At 46.4% G+C, this 16799-nt stretch overlaps 1 protein-coding gene across 1 annotated transcript in view; it reads left to right on the forward strand.

Annotated features, from left to right (window-relative positions):
• Window positions 1-16770, forward strand: part of LOC8024844 (calpain-7) — a 67435-nt gene extending 50665 nt beyond the window's left edge. Inside the window, exons 13-18 of the mRNA XM_040208142.3 lie at window positions 3732-3861; window positions 4808-4883; window positions 5662-5870; window positions 9198-9340; window positions 14182-14274; window positions 15416-16770. Of these exons, the coding sequence (XP_040064076.1) occupies window positions 3732-3861; window positions 4808-4883; window positions 5662-5870; window positions 9198-9340; window positions 14182-14274; window positions 15416-15560 (796 nt within the window). The 3' untranslated portion in view covers window positions 15561-16770. The remainder of the gene's footprint in view (window positions 1-3731; window positions 3862-4807; window positions 4884-5661; window positions 5871-9197; window positions 9341-14181; window positions 14275-15415) is intronic.
• Window positions 16771-16799: the final 29 nt, after the last annotated feature.

Consider the following 16799-nt stretch of genomic DNA (forward strand, 5'->3'; position numbering starts at 1 on the left):
GAATGAATCGCGCATGATGAACACAGGTTGTGAAAGCATCTCTGCTTAACCTAGTATACTCTTGCATAAAAGTTTAATTTTGAAACGTTTACTAGAATGTAGATATACACATTCACAAAGTTTCCATTTATTTTCAAGTACAGTCGGCACGGGTGCACCATCCCGCTTTGAATGTCTGTTTTTCTTCCAAGCACGCAATGACGATATTGTTCATCGCGGCGGGTTACCCCGTTAAGTGCGCTTCTTACTGAGCACCAATGTAATGCAGAGAAGCAACACCCGGGGAGCTCACTTCCACGGGTTTGGCTTCTCCGCAGCGCACCGGTGCTTGGTAAGAAGCGCACTCAACGGGGTTAACCCGCCGCAATCAACACTTCGAAAAACGCGAATAGTGCAGTTCTTTTCGAAGCGAATATCGAATAGTGTATTATGCGGAACTACTATTCGAAATTTCTAATATTCGCACAACCCTACTACTCTGCTTTCAGCCATGTCGCGCTGCGTAGGAGCCCCTGACCTCACCTGCGGAGGAGACATGCTGCTCGCTGTCCTCCGCGCTGCAGACAGTGGGGCGCGCTGTTTGTAGGAATGTGCTGCATGTAGGAATGCTTTCGCATTCCTGCATGTAAGCAGTCTTAAGTGTTTGTTTTGCTTCGATTTCGAGTGTATCTCACTATGAATTTATCACTCCCAGTAATTTAGAATGCTTTTTATCGGGTTTGGCATTTTTGCTCAACATGACTGCTCAAGATTTGCATACTTTTATTTTAGCTTTAAAGGGATGCTGAACCAAACATTTTAGTGTCTAACCAAACATTTCAGCGTCTATAATAAGTGGCGCACACAGCGGCATAGACTTTCCATTTTCCCGGGGGGGGGGGGGGGGGGGGGGGGGGGCAGGCTGAGTTCTCCCGGGGGGGGGGGGGGGGGGGGGGGGGGGGGGTGCTGCGAAATTATTTTTTTGCCAGAACTGGAGATTGAAGCTAACGAAAACACACTGGAATTCCATTTCCCTTGTATTTTGTCAATAAAGGCAACGTGCGGGTTATTTTGTTTACATGCCGCTACTAGAAGCTCGTTACATGGCACGTAAACAGCATCTCGGTAAGGATCATGGCCCCCCCCCCCCCCCCCCCCCCCCGAATTTCACCAGGGGGGCATGAGCCCCGTTGCCCCCCCATAGTCTTTGCCCATGGGCGCACAATCTTTCCACGAGCTAGCAGCCGCCGGTGTGCGCGAGCACACGCAAGCGCACACCGGATGAATGCGAGCACACGCATTCATTCATTCATCCCGTGAATGGATGAATGGGGGATATGATGGCGTCAATTTCGTTGCGTGTGCTCGCGCACACCAGCAGCTGCTGCCTCGTGGAAAGATAGTGCGCCACTTTGCTATAGAAACTGAAATGTTTGGTTCAGCATTCCTTAAGCCCAATAAGGCACCTAACTGGAGCAGACAATATTCGTTCCTGCGACTTACGCCGAAATTTTTATACCCTGGGTATTCGTTTTTTAATCTTGTGAATTGTAAAATGAACTCACTATTAAATTTTATTTTCAGTTCGTGAGAATTTTATTTTCGAACCACGGACTTTGAACATCAGCCGCGACGTTCAACGAACATATTAATGATGGGTTGAACGGCATGATGTCGGCAGGGCAACAAAAAGTATATTACTATTTTGAGATATTTTATTTCAGCGTTCCAAACTATATATTAATTATTTTTGGAAAATCAAATTTTTAGTAAGCAACGTTACTCACTGATTTCAGTTTTGAGAAGGCTTAAAGGGACAGTGAAGGCAATTTCGGACATCTTTTTGGTGATTGAACTGAGTTCCAGGCACGTCTGAGGCCACGTTGCCCAAATTTCAGCCGAAACCGGCGCTTGTGTGCCGCGCAAATCAAATAAACAGTCGCGGTAATAATCGTACCGGGATCGGCTGGGGCGACACCCCGAGAGTTGCGGGAGAAGCCAGGAGAAGCGGAGCTCACGTGACCGATGCGGGGCCAAGAAGCGCGACGTCACAAGAGACACTTCAGCGATTGGTCGAAACGAGAGACGTGCCCTCGGTCACGTTTTAGTTTGCGATTTTTTGGAATACTGTTCTAATTTCCACTTGAATAACCATAAAAAGTATAAATCGGGCCGGAAATGATTACTAAACCGTAAATAAAGCAGTATAATTGTTTTGCCTTTTGCTACGCTGGACGCGAAACGGGCGACGAGCCAACTATGGGGCAAACAAAATAAAATAAAAAAAAGAACACGGTACTCGAAGGATTCTGCAAAATGGTAGTCATGCCAAATTTGTGCACTGTAGATGGCTGTTCTAACGGTCGACTGAAGACCAGTATTTGTTCGGGCAGTGCTAGTTTTCACGTCTGTCCAACTTTGGTGAAAACCAGAAATGGTACTGTTTATTTTCTCCTTCTTGGGGAGCATCCCTCGCAAAAGAACCGGTTCCCGGAACAGCCGAATCGCTGCCGCATTTTCTCTCGGCATCTCCCCCGCGTCCGTTTCCTTCGGCATGCGTGCTACTCGTTGCCGGCTGGGCGGTCTCCGTCGGGTGATGGCAGAGGCGGCCACACACATACTCTCATTCTGTTGGTGTTAGCTCACTGAACAGAAGCTCGAACTCGCTCGTGAGAGCGGCATTGCCGTTCATGTTGACAGATTCAACGAAACGACCGTGCCACCGCACTGCTATAACCCACCGCAGTAACCAGAGTCTCGATCTCTTAAATACTACCAATACCGACTATTAGGGGCGAAGCTCCTTAGGGGCTAGCCATGTCCGTCCGCCGTCCGGCATGCCCCTGCTCGTGAGCTCACGAGCAGGAGCTTACGAGCTCCTGCTCGTGAGTTTAGCAGCAAAAGCAAGAAAAAAAAAATAGGGGGCTCTGAGATGCCATCTTATCTGTCTTCTTAAAAAAATAAAAAGAAGAAAACCACACATTCTTCTACTGACATGAATGAAAACGGCACCATCAGCACCACCTATGACCAAAATCAGTATCAAGAAAAAGAATAAAAAAAAAGAGTAAGGGTTCTGAGTTGCCATCCCATCTGTCTTCTTAAAAAAAGAAAAAGAAGAGAACCTCACATTTTCCTATTGACATGAATGAAAACGGCACCATCAGCACTACCTATGACCAAAATCAGTGTCATCAGCACCACCCGAGCTTCGCCCCAATCAACATCATTCACCACGTGGAGATGCGGTAATTTTTCACACTTGACGTCGCTCTCTACATCACCTCAGTTTTCGGAGGCCCAGAAACGAGAATGGAGATTGTTCAGTTTCAGTTTCTTTACTTCTTTCGTAGGCACAGAAATACACGCCGCAAATGTCTACAAAAAATTGGGCAGCATGCCATGTTCCCAAGAAGCATAAACACGCCATATAAAAAAATTAAATAAAATCGTCTTCAGTGCCCCTTTAATTACATTCCAGGAAATTGGCCTGTATCGAGCACGGTTCTTCATTTTGGGCTTTTATGGCTCGGAAATCTGTCGCATCTTTTTTTCACTGCAATTTTTTTTTTATGTTCTTGTAATGATAGCTAGCCCCCACCCTCAACCATCCCAACCTGTACAGAAGCAAATTTTGGATAATTCACTACTGTTGATTGGTATCTTAATTTGTGGACCCTCGGAGTAATGCATTTCTTTATTGGCGTTTTGCTCGGGAATGACTGAGTATAAAGATCCGTTTTGTCATCCAGGACGTGGAATGCCGGTACGGGGCCTGCCAAGGACCTGTACAACATTGGAGAGAACCCACAGTACACGCTGGAGATGACCAAGTCCGGCTGCGCCGTCTGGATCCTTCTCACCCGGCACATCACCGACAGGGTGAGGGGGCAACCTCTGGCCATTGGATCGCAGATCTCAATCATGAACCCTGAGAGTCAGCGCTTAGATTTTGCAGCAATAGCTGTTATAGGGACTTCCCAGCTGCATTTGCAGCGTCGGCATTGTGCCAGGCAGAAAACTGTTTCACGTGCGCTTGTGCGTGCAGTGCCCCATGATGACAGGCAAAGCACGCGCACTTGGCTCTTGCCAGGTGGCAGTGTCTTCTACTTTTGGGATTGGCAAGGGACGTTCCTCACCGTAGAACTTGATTTGAGTCTTCTATAAGATGTAAAGCAACCCACCACTGATAACGGTACATGTCTCAATTTAGTGTTGGGCAGAGACGTTGACTCGTGTGCAGTGTGTTTTCCTTCATACTTCAGAGATCACAAGAATGCATGGTGTGTGATCGAGTAAATAAAGGGTGGGCATGCATAAAAGTGTAAGTTACAATGCGATATAACAACTATTGCTGAGGCTTACAAGTTGTCGGTAAGTACAAAAAGAAATAAACGTTGATTTGATTTGATCGCTGTCACTTTGCACACTGTGGCAAAAACTGTAGACTTTGTTTTAGGCAAAACTGTAGATATTTTTAATATGACATTTGGCTTTGCAAACGAGTTAACTTTTTAGCATTTCACTTGGGTCTAACTTGAATATCTTGGAAGCTGAGTGACCTAATATTTCAGGAATAACAGAAGGTAAACAAGTTGAGATAATGTCATATCTGTGCTGTGGTTGAAGTGATGCTTTTAAGTATTACTCCGTTTATTTCAGCTGATTAACTCAATGAGCACATTTAGTATCCACACTGTTCAAACACTTCTTTCTTGTAGATATCATTGGTAACCTTTTCGCTTTACAAATGGTGGATCAGCATCAGATTAAGTGTGAGTGTCATGAGTTTGTGCGGTTAACCCATCTATTCTCACTCTGTCGACAGGAAGATTTTGCCAATAATCGGGAATACATCACGCTTCTGGTGTACAAAAACAACGGGAAGAAAGTATACCTGCCATGTGAGTTTCCATCCTGGCCTGCTTCAAAGGATTGAATTCAATTCCTGTATTGAGCAATTTCTCTTGAACAACTTGTTTCCAATTGCCTGAAACTTTGTGCAAAGAGTTGCCCTTTTCTTTTAGAATATGTTTTTCTAGAATCTCTCTTATGTGTACACTACTGTAAATAAACCGAGGACCTATTCGAGTAATCTTAACCTTGCTTTGCAAATTGTGCCAGTGTCTATGACCTTCAGTCTACCTTACGCAGTCAAGCAAGCCACCCTTCGGACTAATTTTCTGGCTAACAATGTTGGTTAAAAATTGACCGTTTGAACAGCATATTTCAACTTTATATTTCAAGTATTGGTAGGAACACAGCTTGCATGGGGTGTTACTCATACATTTTTTTTGCTATATATGCTTCATTAAAGCGACACTGCACTCCCAAAAAACATTTTTTTAGGTGCTTGGATAGTATGCGTTTTTTGCAGACCTGGAACAAAGTTTGTTAGCTCTATATTTATGCTGTTGACCGTATCTTGGGTGAAGAGTAAAGCCAAAACTAACTTTAATTTTGAGGTCAAAGTCTCAAAATAGTCAGCTTCGGTTTTGCTCCTAGTCCAAAGTATGTCTTGCGACATAAATGCTGTGCTAAGAAAAGTAATTTACCTCTAAACATTCTTTTTCTGACATACATGTCTTAGCTGGGAACATAAAAAATAGCTTTTTGGGGCAGTTTAGTGTTTTTTGAAGGTGCCATATAGCCAACATTTCCCGTGTTCCTCGCATGGGCCAGTCGACCCCCCGCCGTACCTGGACGGGGTGCGCATCAACAGCCCGCACTACCTGTGCAAGATGGTGATCCCCCAGGGCGGAGACACCCGCTACACCCTGGTGGTGTCCCAGTACGAGAAAAGCAACACCATCCACTACACCTTGAGGGCGTACGCCAGCTGCCCCTTCACCCTGGTGCCCATCAGCAACCCGTACACGCACGTCAAAGAGGTGGTTTTTTTTTACACAATATGCTTTTCATGGGTCGTTTTCTATGAGAAAGTTGTCATGAACAAGCAACATACTAAAAGCGCTACACAACATAACATTTAAAAAAAAAAAAAGTATAAGTAAAACAAAAACACGAGAAAGACGCTTTAGCGGGGCTCGAATCTGGGTTGGTGCGGTGGTAGTCGGAAACTATAGCCACTGAGCTGCGTAGCACAACTACTCTGGAAGTATTGAGCTCCCATCAAAACGTGCCGGGACGCACATGGTGCCGGCACACATGTGGTGCTTTGTGAGAGACATATTCTGTGGTCTTTGTCAACAGGATCGAGGTTGTGTAGTTCTAGGACGACCTTGAGGACGATGCCTAGAGGACAACGTCTAGGACGACCTCAAGGACGACACCTAGAGGATGACATCCAGGATGACGTCAAGGTAGACCCCTAGGATGACGCTTAGGACGGCCTCAAGGATGACCTCAAGGACGACGCCTAGGACGACTTTAAGGACGACTTCTAGGACAACGTCAAGGACGACTTCTAGTACAACCTCAAGGACGACGTCTAGAGGACGACCTCAAGGACGACTTCTAGGACGACCTCGAGGGTGACGCCTAGAGGACGACCTCTCGGACGTTCTCATGGACGACTTCTAGGATGACCTTGAGGACAACATCTCGCGCAACCTTAAGGATAACTTTGAAGACGGTGCCTGAGATGATAACAAGGGATCAGGATCTCACTGCCTAATAATGCCAAGAAAGACTGACTCACTCCGGTTGCCCCCTCTTTTTAATGCGAAAGCATTAACTGGTATCATGGAGTGAGCCAACGTCATCAGTTTGAAGTGCGAAAACGGCATCTTAAATCCTTTCTCCGAGTGAAGCCAGCTCCCAGCTATGAAACCACGCGAAAAGCCTAGACACAGCAACTAAGTTCCCCGATCCCAAAGGAGCAAAGTAAAGCCGATGTATTTTCGGCTTTGGTCCCATTGGCTGGCGTGCGTCCACAAGGCTCCCATTGGCCGCTGCTCGTCAGTTCAACGATCGCTCACCCGATGGCACTGCATGTCCGCGAGGCAGCGGCTCCGGCGTCTCCACCGCTCCACGCCCTAGGTCAGCCTGCCATACACAACAGACGACAGAAGGGAGCAAAGAGCGGCATGCTTGCTTTCGCATTCACAACTCATAAAAAGTCCTTAGGTGTACCTCAAGCCTTTTTATTTTTATTTATTCATACTTGCCAAGACCAATGGGGAGCTGGTTGGCCGCCCCTTTTTATTTTTATTTTTTCATACTTGCCACGACCAATGGGGAGTTTTCTGTTGACATGTGAGGGCACATTTTCCCCCAGACTAGCCCATAACAGCTTCGCCGTAAAAAGTCCAAATATTGATGCCCGTTGTGGGGGGTGCGTTCATTATGCAAGTGCTTTCATTATGTGAGTAAGTACGGTATTCTCAAACATACCCTTAAAGTATGCAATTGGTGTCGAGAACTTTGGGAGTGGCCATTTTGTGGACAGTTGGGTAATGGTTCGGCTTCTACCATTGCAAACTGATATGAGGCACGCCTGAGGTTAATCTTCTAAACACAGAGTACTGAAAGACATATCAGCATATGAAGAGCACATAACAAAGAGCATGGATAACTTATGTTTTCTCCAACATGCGTCTCACTGCCGATACTGTTGCTAGAATGCCCTTCTAGTTCCTGCAGTGGTGTAGGACTATAAGCCAGTTTAACATGCTTACATTAAACAATATACAGAGAAATTAGATGATAAATATTTGTGTTACACTGAATTAGGCATGAATAGATGGGGTGTCATTTTCTCATAACAAATCAAATGGGGTCTACCATAAAATCCTGAGAGGTGCCCCACTCCTGAAAGATAGCCCACCCTCATTTTGGGCTTGATTTGCTATATTTTTTTTAAACACCGAAAGCTAGCCCACTGCTAATAATAAATAGTAGTGTTGGGATCAATGATGCATCCTCGGCATAAATGCGGCTAGTTAGCTATATCGGGATATAAGCGAACGTTGCTGGACCGGGAAGTACAGTGTTCTTTGCTTTGTTGCCCCTCGTCACCATAACAAGCCTAAAAGTAGCAATTTTTTTGTACTTTTTTTATTGTACATTGAAAGTTAGCCCGCTTCACATTTTCACCTGATTTGCTCTTGATGTTAGGTGAGCTATCTCCCGGGATGTTATGGTAGGTATAATCTGGTTATAGTCAAGTCACGAGACACTGAGACAATCTTTGCCGTATATATCTAGGGTGTTAAGAATCGATGGGCTCACTTTAAAATTAGCCAGAAAAATCAGTTCTTGCACATAATGAGCTCAAACTTTAACCGAAGGTGTATTTTAGTGCCGTATTCCCCCTTGTGAAATTTTAAGGCATAGCTGCCTTCCTGCAAAAAATTCGACCAACACTCTTGACATTTTCAATGGCGGACGTCGACACCGATGTCTGAATTAACCAAGGATAAAGAGACTAAATTGAAGAGAGGGTGCATCTCAGATATAAGCAATTTAATGGTAGATGCTTCCTGTGCCAATTAATCGCAAGTGCACTTGCTTTGCATTGTCGCTAGGTGAGGAGAGGGGGTGGTAAAGCCAGAGACGCTTGCATACGACCAACGCATTCGTTACCTCTTCTCAGCTTGTATTGCAAATGCAACCCATAAACCACGTGACCCCTATGAGCAGTTGGAGACCCTCTGTAATATAGGCTCTCTAACCAAGGGATGCAGCAAGCACACAACTGTGTCGTCTGCTTTTGACTAAATGCCGCTGTATATGTGGCTTGCACGTGACGTCAGTCTGCCCCTCTTTCAGGTGGCCAGAAGCACCTCATTAACACGGCAAAAGCTACGCTCTCGCGCGCCCTTTCTGCCAAGTCTACCCCTTTTTCTGGCGACCAGAAGTATCTCGTTAATACAGCATAAGCTACCCCCTCGCACGCTCTTTTCCCCATTAGGTCTGACAAAGTGACGTCGGTGCAAGCTATGTATGCTTGCCTCACCTTTTGGGAGATGGTACCCCAGGCACAACACTCGTTTAACTCTGTCATCTGCGTAGGTGTCTGCCATTGAAAATGCCAAGGGTGTTTGTCTAATTTTCCGCAGGAAGGGAGCTACACATTAAAGTTTCGCAAGGTCAAATGCACCACTAAAGCACGCCTCTGTGAAAGTTATAAATTGTTACATTCAGGGCCCAATTTTTGTTCTGCCGATTTTAGAGTGAGCTTTTTGACTTGTAACACCCCGCATTTTTGCTCTCTGAACGTTGCTGATGCTCCTTCGGATTGGCTGTCTTGCCAGGAGAAGCGTGGCGCCTGGACGTCCGAGACGGCCGGGGGCTGTGGCAACCATCCCGAGACGTATGGCCGCAACCCGGTCTACCAGGTGTGCCTGCAGACATCGCACGACGACAACCAGATGCTGGTCAGCCTCAAGGGCCCCAAGTGAGTTGGCTGGCCCTTCTCACTGAATCTTCTTTTGACTTCCACACTGCCTGGCCTTTGAATGCTTCTATGACCCTTCCCTAGCACAATATACTTGTACCAGTGGTTTTGTTAGAATTGTGTTTTTGGCAGGTTAGCTCTAGTTCCGTGAATGGGGGAACTCATGCATGTCCTTCTCTGGCACCATGCTATAGAAGATCTTCTAAAGACCAGGCAGTAATTTCCGAGACCTGTAGGTAATTTTAAAATGATCAATTCGTTCGCTTTTCTGTTTCAGCTTTTTATTTATGGGTCAGTTGCCTCTTAAACTAGTCAGCTGCTTGGGGCAAGCTATGCTCTGTTCAAGCCTCCACCATTAAGCAGTGAAAACTATTTTCTACCACATTTAAAACTTTTTCCCCTTTATCCCTCTATGCTTTCTTCATTCTTCTTTTCTCTGCACGTGCAAGTCATTCCACCTGCTTGTGCAGGGCAACAATTCTGCATGGGCTTTTGTTTTTTATGTAGTAATCTTTCCTACAGCAACGAAAACAATAACTTCTGTGGACAGAGATATTTGTAGATAATAGACACATACCATATCTACAAAGCCTCTGCATTCACTTTCCCACAGAGCATGGATGCCCAGTCATCGTGGTCGACAGGGGCCTCGCAGCTTACAAGACGGAGATAACATACTCAAATGAAAATGCTAACTGTGGAGATGACATTTTCACTGAGAATCGTTTTCTTAACCTTATTATCAGCCAGCGAGGGGAACCCTACAGGCGTGATGGCGAAACTCGACGCCCGAGGAATGTGCGCGAGAGTCGTAGCCGGCGGACACGTGCTGTCGCTGTCGGCTGCTGCTGTTCGGTTGTTTTTGTGCATCAAAAGCTTTTTGAAACAAGAAGCCGCGCGGCTCTACCGGGACGCCGGCTAGGTGAATGATAGCTCCATACCCTCGGTAGGGTTTCAAATTTTGGTTGCGAATTAGGTCGAAATTCTTTGGTCACGATTATAGGTCGACCCTTAATTTTTGACAACATTTCCGAAAAAAAAAAAGGTCGACCTATATCCGAATAAATACGGTTCACATTTTCCGTAAAGGTCATTTAACTCATTTGCTTCCGAAGACGGCGATCCGCTGTCCGAGGGAGAAAGGGCCAAAGTGCAATAAGACGGCGAATCGCCGTCCTCCACAAAACAATTTGTTTATAAAATATATTGATAGATGGAGACACTTTACAGGCTGTAGGTGTTTCGATTAGTGCTTCCGACACCAGATGGTGCCACATGCGTGATTATTTTATGAATATTTAGAAGTGAAAAGGAAGAAGTTTACGGTTCTTTTTCTTTGTATGAAAACATGGCGTCACGGAAGAGGAGGTGTCTCAAGAGTGAGGAAATTCTTGAACTGGTGTTTGGCAGTGATGAGGATGATGACTGCGACGACCCAGAATTCACCATGGATATCGAAAGCAGTGATTCGAACCGTGACAACGATGCTGAGAATTCGGACCCAGAAGAACCGCTTGATTCTTCAGTGCCCGTTGCGCCACCACCATCAAAAGCTCCAAGACTTGACGCAGCAGGAAGACGACGACAGTGCCGACAAAGTCGCAGAGATCCGGAACACCAGGTGTAAAGATTTAGATAGCTGTAGGGGACAGTCCTACAGCTCTGTCAATGTTCAATGCTCTGTTAGGCGAAGACTTTTGGCAGATGCTTGCACGTCACACGAATGCTTACGCACTTGAGAAGCAGGCCTTCTCTCCGGGACTTTCGTGGTTTCCAACAACTCCAGGTGAGATGAAGGCGTACTTTGCCCTTTGTATTCTCATGAGCCAAGTGAAAAAAAGCTGCATTCAAGCCTACTGGTCTCAGAGAAGCGTCATTAGCACGCCCTTCTTTGCGTCCGTGATGCCCAGACAGCGGTTTTGGGCGCTCTCACGATACCTTCACCTGTGCGACAACAGCCTGCCAGTTGATGACGACAAACTTTGAAAGCTGTGTCCAGTCCTGGACTATGTTTTGAAGGTGTCTTGTGTTCTCCAGGCGAGGGACTGGTGGTAGACGAGAGCCTCATGAAGTTCCGTGGTCCCCGTCTGTCCTACATTCAATTCAATCCGTCAAAGCGCGCTTTGGAATCAAATTTTCCAAGCTGTGCGAGTCGTCGAGCGGATACTGCCTGATTTTTTCTATTTACACAGGCAAAAGTGAGAGGACCCCGGCAACAGCTGGAATGTTATGCAGCGAGGCTGTTGTTGACCTTGTGGGAGACCGTCTTGGAAATGGTCACACCATCTATACAGATAACTGTTACTCGTCCCCGCTACTCTTCATTCACATCCACGAAGTGGGCTTTAATGCTGTCGGAACAGTTTGGGTTCATCGAAAGAACATGCTGCAGGAGCTGAAAAGATCAAGCTTCAAAAGGGTGACTGACACAGCCTCTTTTTCCGTGGACTGATGGCTGTGACATGACAGCACAGGAAGCCCATAACCTTGCTCTCAACCTCCCATGATGCAACAAACCTGAGGGGCATAGTAAAACAAAGAAAAGACAACCCGCCAGTCCTCAAACCCCAGGTTGTGTTTTATTACAACAGAGGTATGGGAGGCGTCCACCATGAGGATCAGCAGCTGGCTTCGTTTCCCATTATGCGGAGATATGCCAAAGGGTACAAAAAGATGTTTTTCTATGTCATGGATATAGCTGTCTACATTAGCTATATACTTTGTGGAAAACCACAGGCAAGAAGTCTAGCTTGCACGGACTGGAAAGTCGACCTCGCCGAGCAGATCGTGGAGGAGACAGTGTTGCCCGGTTACAAGCGATGAGAAAAGCCATCGGTGAGTGCCTCGCCGATGCGCCTAGAGGGATGCCGCATTTCCCTCGCCAGATCCCAGCCAACGCTATGAAACCAAACCCATCTAGGTGGTGCCACGTCTGCAAGGTCCAGGGCAAAAGAAGTGAGAGCCGCTGGGAGTGCGAAAAATGTCAAGCCGCTCTTCACATGCCCGTCTGTTTTAAGTTATTTCACACTCGAAAGTCTTTCTAGGTGCATTACGTTTGCCTGTGATTCAGGATTGAAATAAAACAAAAGTTATCTTCCTGTGACTTTTTTTTCCGGAAGTTATTAAACTTTCCCCTCGGCGCCGCAGAAGGCACGGGCAGAGTGAAAACAAGGCACGGTATACCATGCAGGAAGGGGCCGCATCATGGCGGAAGCGAAGGGGTTAAGATGCCCATCTGACGGGCATTACTGTGGCACGTCTCCACTGATGGATACGCAGTCACAGCTGGTCCTGGGCTCACCAGAGTAACCTTGCTGCACAAATCGCAAACCTTTCTTAGGGCACCTTTAGCATTCTTTTTGCCAAAGAGAAAACACCCTATGAAGCTCACTCCGCATGGAGAGCGATGTGATCGCTCCTAGGACTAACCAATTTCACTGTCTGAAAGCGGACCACAGATGATAACATGTATGTTGATCCAATGGATGAAACATCTCCGGGGGCTGGGCGATTCCTGGACCCCAGCTTTATTAATAGTGCACGCCGCTCGCAAGTTAATGCCCAACCACACTAGCGTCGCGGAGGCTCGTTGAGCGCCGCTGGATGCCGCGTGGTGCCGGCCAAAAACCAGTTTTCAACCTCAGCGGCTCGCCACTGGGCGCTGCCCAGGCAAACGTTGCCGCGCATTTGAGAGCTCGCCGTTTTTCCCGCAGACGAAAGAAGCCAATGGGAGGTGGCGTAAAGAGTGACGTTGGGATGCCATGGCAACATGCAAGCCACCTCTTCGTGACTCTTTTACGTTGGCACTTGTCGCATGTCGCCTGCATTGTGACATGTCGTGTTGATTTGGTGACACTCTCGAAAGTAGCCTTCATCTGGTGCGCACGCAGGGCAGCAAAGCACCGACCCGTCCCTCGGTGTTTTGGTAGCACCAACTCGGCCAGACCTAAAACCTGCGTCTCCTTTTCAGAACGCGGCGATGTCGCAAGATCAACGAGCAGGCTAGGGTGATCACATTCACGCGCTGATCACCAGGTCATCATCGGCGCTTGTCATCTAGGCAGCGAGTGCGGTTTTGACGCTGATATGTGCGAAAGATGAGAGCCAAAACAGAAAAACCTAACGAAGAGCAGATGACGAAAGTGCAAGAAATCTGGCACAGGCGCGTGCACGATCTCGAGAACACGATAGAGCCAGTGCTGTCACGTGACTATAATGCCCACAAAACGAAGGCCGATGTGGCCGCCTTGTGTTGGGACGCCGGACGGCCGCACCGCCCAGCGGCTCCGACTGGCGGCGCCGTGTCCGTTGGGTGCGCTTCTCACCGAGCACTTTGCACTGCGGGGAAGCAATACTCGCAAAACCTGCGAGCCTCACGGGTATCACTTCCCCGCAGTGCATAGGTGCTCGGCAAGAAGTGCACTCACTGGGCTAACCAGCCGCGATCATCACTTCGAAAAATATGAATATCGTAGTTTATCTTGAAGCGAATATCAAATAGCACATTATTCAAAACTGCTATTTGAAAACTCAAATAATTCGGCTTGTATCTGTTTGTAGCTACCACACCTTGCTCGCAACTTTCATAGAATGCTGGACTTAGGTATCTCATTCAACAACATTGAAAGACTGCATGTGAAAATGGATAACCTTAGTTGCATCACAAAGAACAATTTTTTCTTCATCACATTGTGCCCATGCAGCAAAAGCGTGCCTTTAAACCACAATACAAGCTCATTCCCTTAGCTTTGACTGTCTACTAAAACGTAATAAAGAGCATATTATTGAGTATTACACTTGAGTAGTGCTGGGAAACAAAGGCACATCCTTCCTGATTGCAGGCAGTACCAGATTGGGTTTGACGTGGTGACGGTGACGGCCAACAACCCCTCTTGTCCCAACGTGTTCTCACGGAAAGGATCTGGGATGTACAAGTAAGCACCACTTTCTAAGTCAGGCCACCTTGCCTCACAAAGCATCCAACTGCTCCTACTTCTTTGTCAGATTTCATCTTATCAATATTGTGTCATTCTTGCAAATGTCACGGGGCGAACTAATGGTACAGAAGTAGTTCAAAAGAAGTGACTAGTAAAGTAATTGTGTTTTTTGCATGTTTAGACAGTGGGAAGTCAGTCAGCATTAATCTAAACGCTCGCATTTCAGGACCACAGCTTTCGCCAATGAATCATGGTGCCCGTGCTACCCCATGGTCTGTGGTAACTTGAGAACCAAGTAGATCCACTGCCTCAAGCATTAAGTTCCTGCCTTTGTGTCTTGCGTGCAATTAAAACCCAATGGAAGGCAGCGAGCACGCTCTGGAGACTGAGCAGGTGCTGGGTTCATTACCTGTCACCGACTGTAGGTAACAAAATGGCCGCAGCCACTAGCCTCTAACACGTAAAGAAATGTCACGAGACGGAAAACGAATTGTCGACCGTCCTGGCAGCTCCAGTCATTGGGAGTAAAAGAGTGGTTATGCTTTGAGCGTAGCTCTTGAGCACTCTTACACTATACTCACTATTGGCAATGTGAGCGATCGAAAGCGTCGCTGTGGTTGGCCCACCACAAATGGCAGAATGCTGACTATGGCGTCAGCAAAGGATGTCTCATCGGCGGAAATAAGAGGAATATAAGAAGTTCAATTTTGACGGTGTTGGCAGTGTTGCTATGAGAGCGCTATGATTTCAGGCTTCCACCATGCCCATTACAAACACCATCGAACTTGTTGTTCACAAGGCAATGACGTCACAAAAGGTAACCGAACGAGGGCGCCACCGAAGCATCTCGCCGCTAATACTCGCAAGCCTACACTATACTCACTGACGAGGCAGAACGGTGCTTCGGCTGTGCGTATGCACTCGAGACTCGCACGACGCCAAAGCGTCGTCGAAGGTAAGAAGCTTGCGCTGGAAGTGGGACAACCGAAACTTCTCCCTGCAGTTCTCATCCTATCAGTAACTAGTGTAGAGATGTGGACCGTGTAGCGTGTTTCCTTGTTTTCGAACGGTGGCTGTTGCTGAAATGTTATTGAAACCACATCCACTTATCTGTCTCACGTTTCTTCTATGTCTGCAGGTCCGGCTTCACCGTGATGGAGTTGGAGCGCCTTCCCGGAGGCATCTACAACATAATCCCGTCCACTTTCATGCCCTTCCAGGAGGGCCCATTCTTCCTCACAGTCTCAGCCACGTGCCCGTTCAAATTCTCGCGCATCAAGTAGCGGATCTCGTGACGCCGTGCCTGCTCGTGGGGGAAGGAGTTCGCCCACGGACAAATTGATTGTGTTTGACGACGCCAGTGAAAACCGATTCTGGGTTATCTCACTTTGTTGTGAACCAATAGGAGAGCAAGAGGAAGGCCTACAGCTCTCATTCTTCAATAGAGAGTGCGGCAGTTGGTCTAGCGTGGTTCCTGTCGAGATCGCTTTGTCTGTCATCCCAGGCTTGTGCCACCAAAAATTGGTTTTAGTTGGGATAAATTCTTTTCAAATTTAGTCACTTCTTTTTTTATTTAATTAGTTTTTGTGTTGAGCAGCTTGATAACATTAGTCTCTGAATTTTCTGGCAGGTTGCTGGTTCATGGTCTTGACAACAAGCTTTCTCCAAGGCCCATTTGCATCATTTGAAAATGCGCCTTAGGTTGGAAAGTGCAAAATATTGACAGGTGGCTCTCATCGCATGTCATACGTTGCTTTTGGCTTTGCTTACAAGTTTTCCTGCAGGCCCTAGCAATGGGGACGTTGTACATGTGCACTCTTTTTTCAAAAATGAACCTGTGCACGTTTTCTGCGGAAATAATGTCGGACCCTTTTATTCTATAAGTATAGGTCTCTGTTCAAAAGTGGAGATATTGATAAAATTTTGATTCACAGACTTAAATTTAAATATATAGGCCTTTTCTGGGTGATTCATTCTGCTCACAACACCATTTTAAATTACCATGGGTGAATTAAGAGCACTTTATTATGTGAATTGCTGCACTTGAAAGTTTGAGCTTAGCGGTACTTTTTGTGATATTCAAGTCACATTGGAGTGAACAATATTTTCATCTACAAATGGCATTGTATAGCAACATTTTACTGTTTATTTTTCAGTCTCATACTTTCTGAAGTGGTTCTGACAAATTTACTTCTGTGCTTACAATATCTTAATGACCGACTTTGAAATTATTTGTTGTAAGGGCATCTTCAATCATCGTTTGTTGAAGCAAGCTCCCTGAATCGAAAGCAGCTCATTGTATATTGACCAGCTTGTTGGGATGCAAAGCAGCAGAATGCGGTGCCAGCGATTGTGCGTTCACATCAAAAGCTTCTTCAGTGAAGAACATATGTGAAAATAAAATAATGAAGGTTGTTGGTTTCACACATTTATCATGGCAGTGAAATTATTGTGTTTTGTTTGATATGTTTAATAAACAGCTTAATGCAAACATTCACCGCTTGTGGCATTGTCTGTTTCAT

This window comes from Ixodes scapularis, unplaced genomic scaffold, assembly GCF_016920785.2.
Source record: "Ixodes scapularis isolate PalLabHiFi unplaced genomic scaffold, ASM1692078v2 PGA_scaffold44__24_contigs__length_19508400, whole genome shotgun sequence".
NCBI classification, from domain to species: domain Eukaryota; kingdom Metazoa; phylum Arthropoda; class Arachnida; order Ixodida; family Ixodidae; genus Ixodes; species Ixodes scapularis.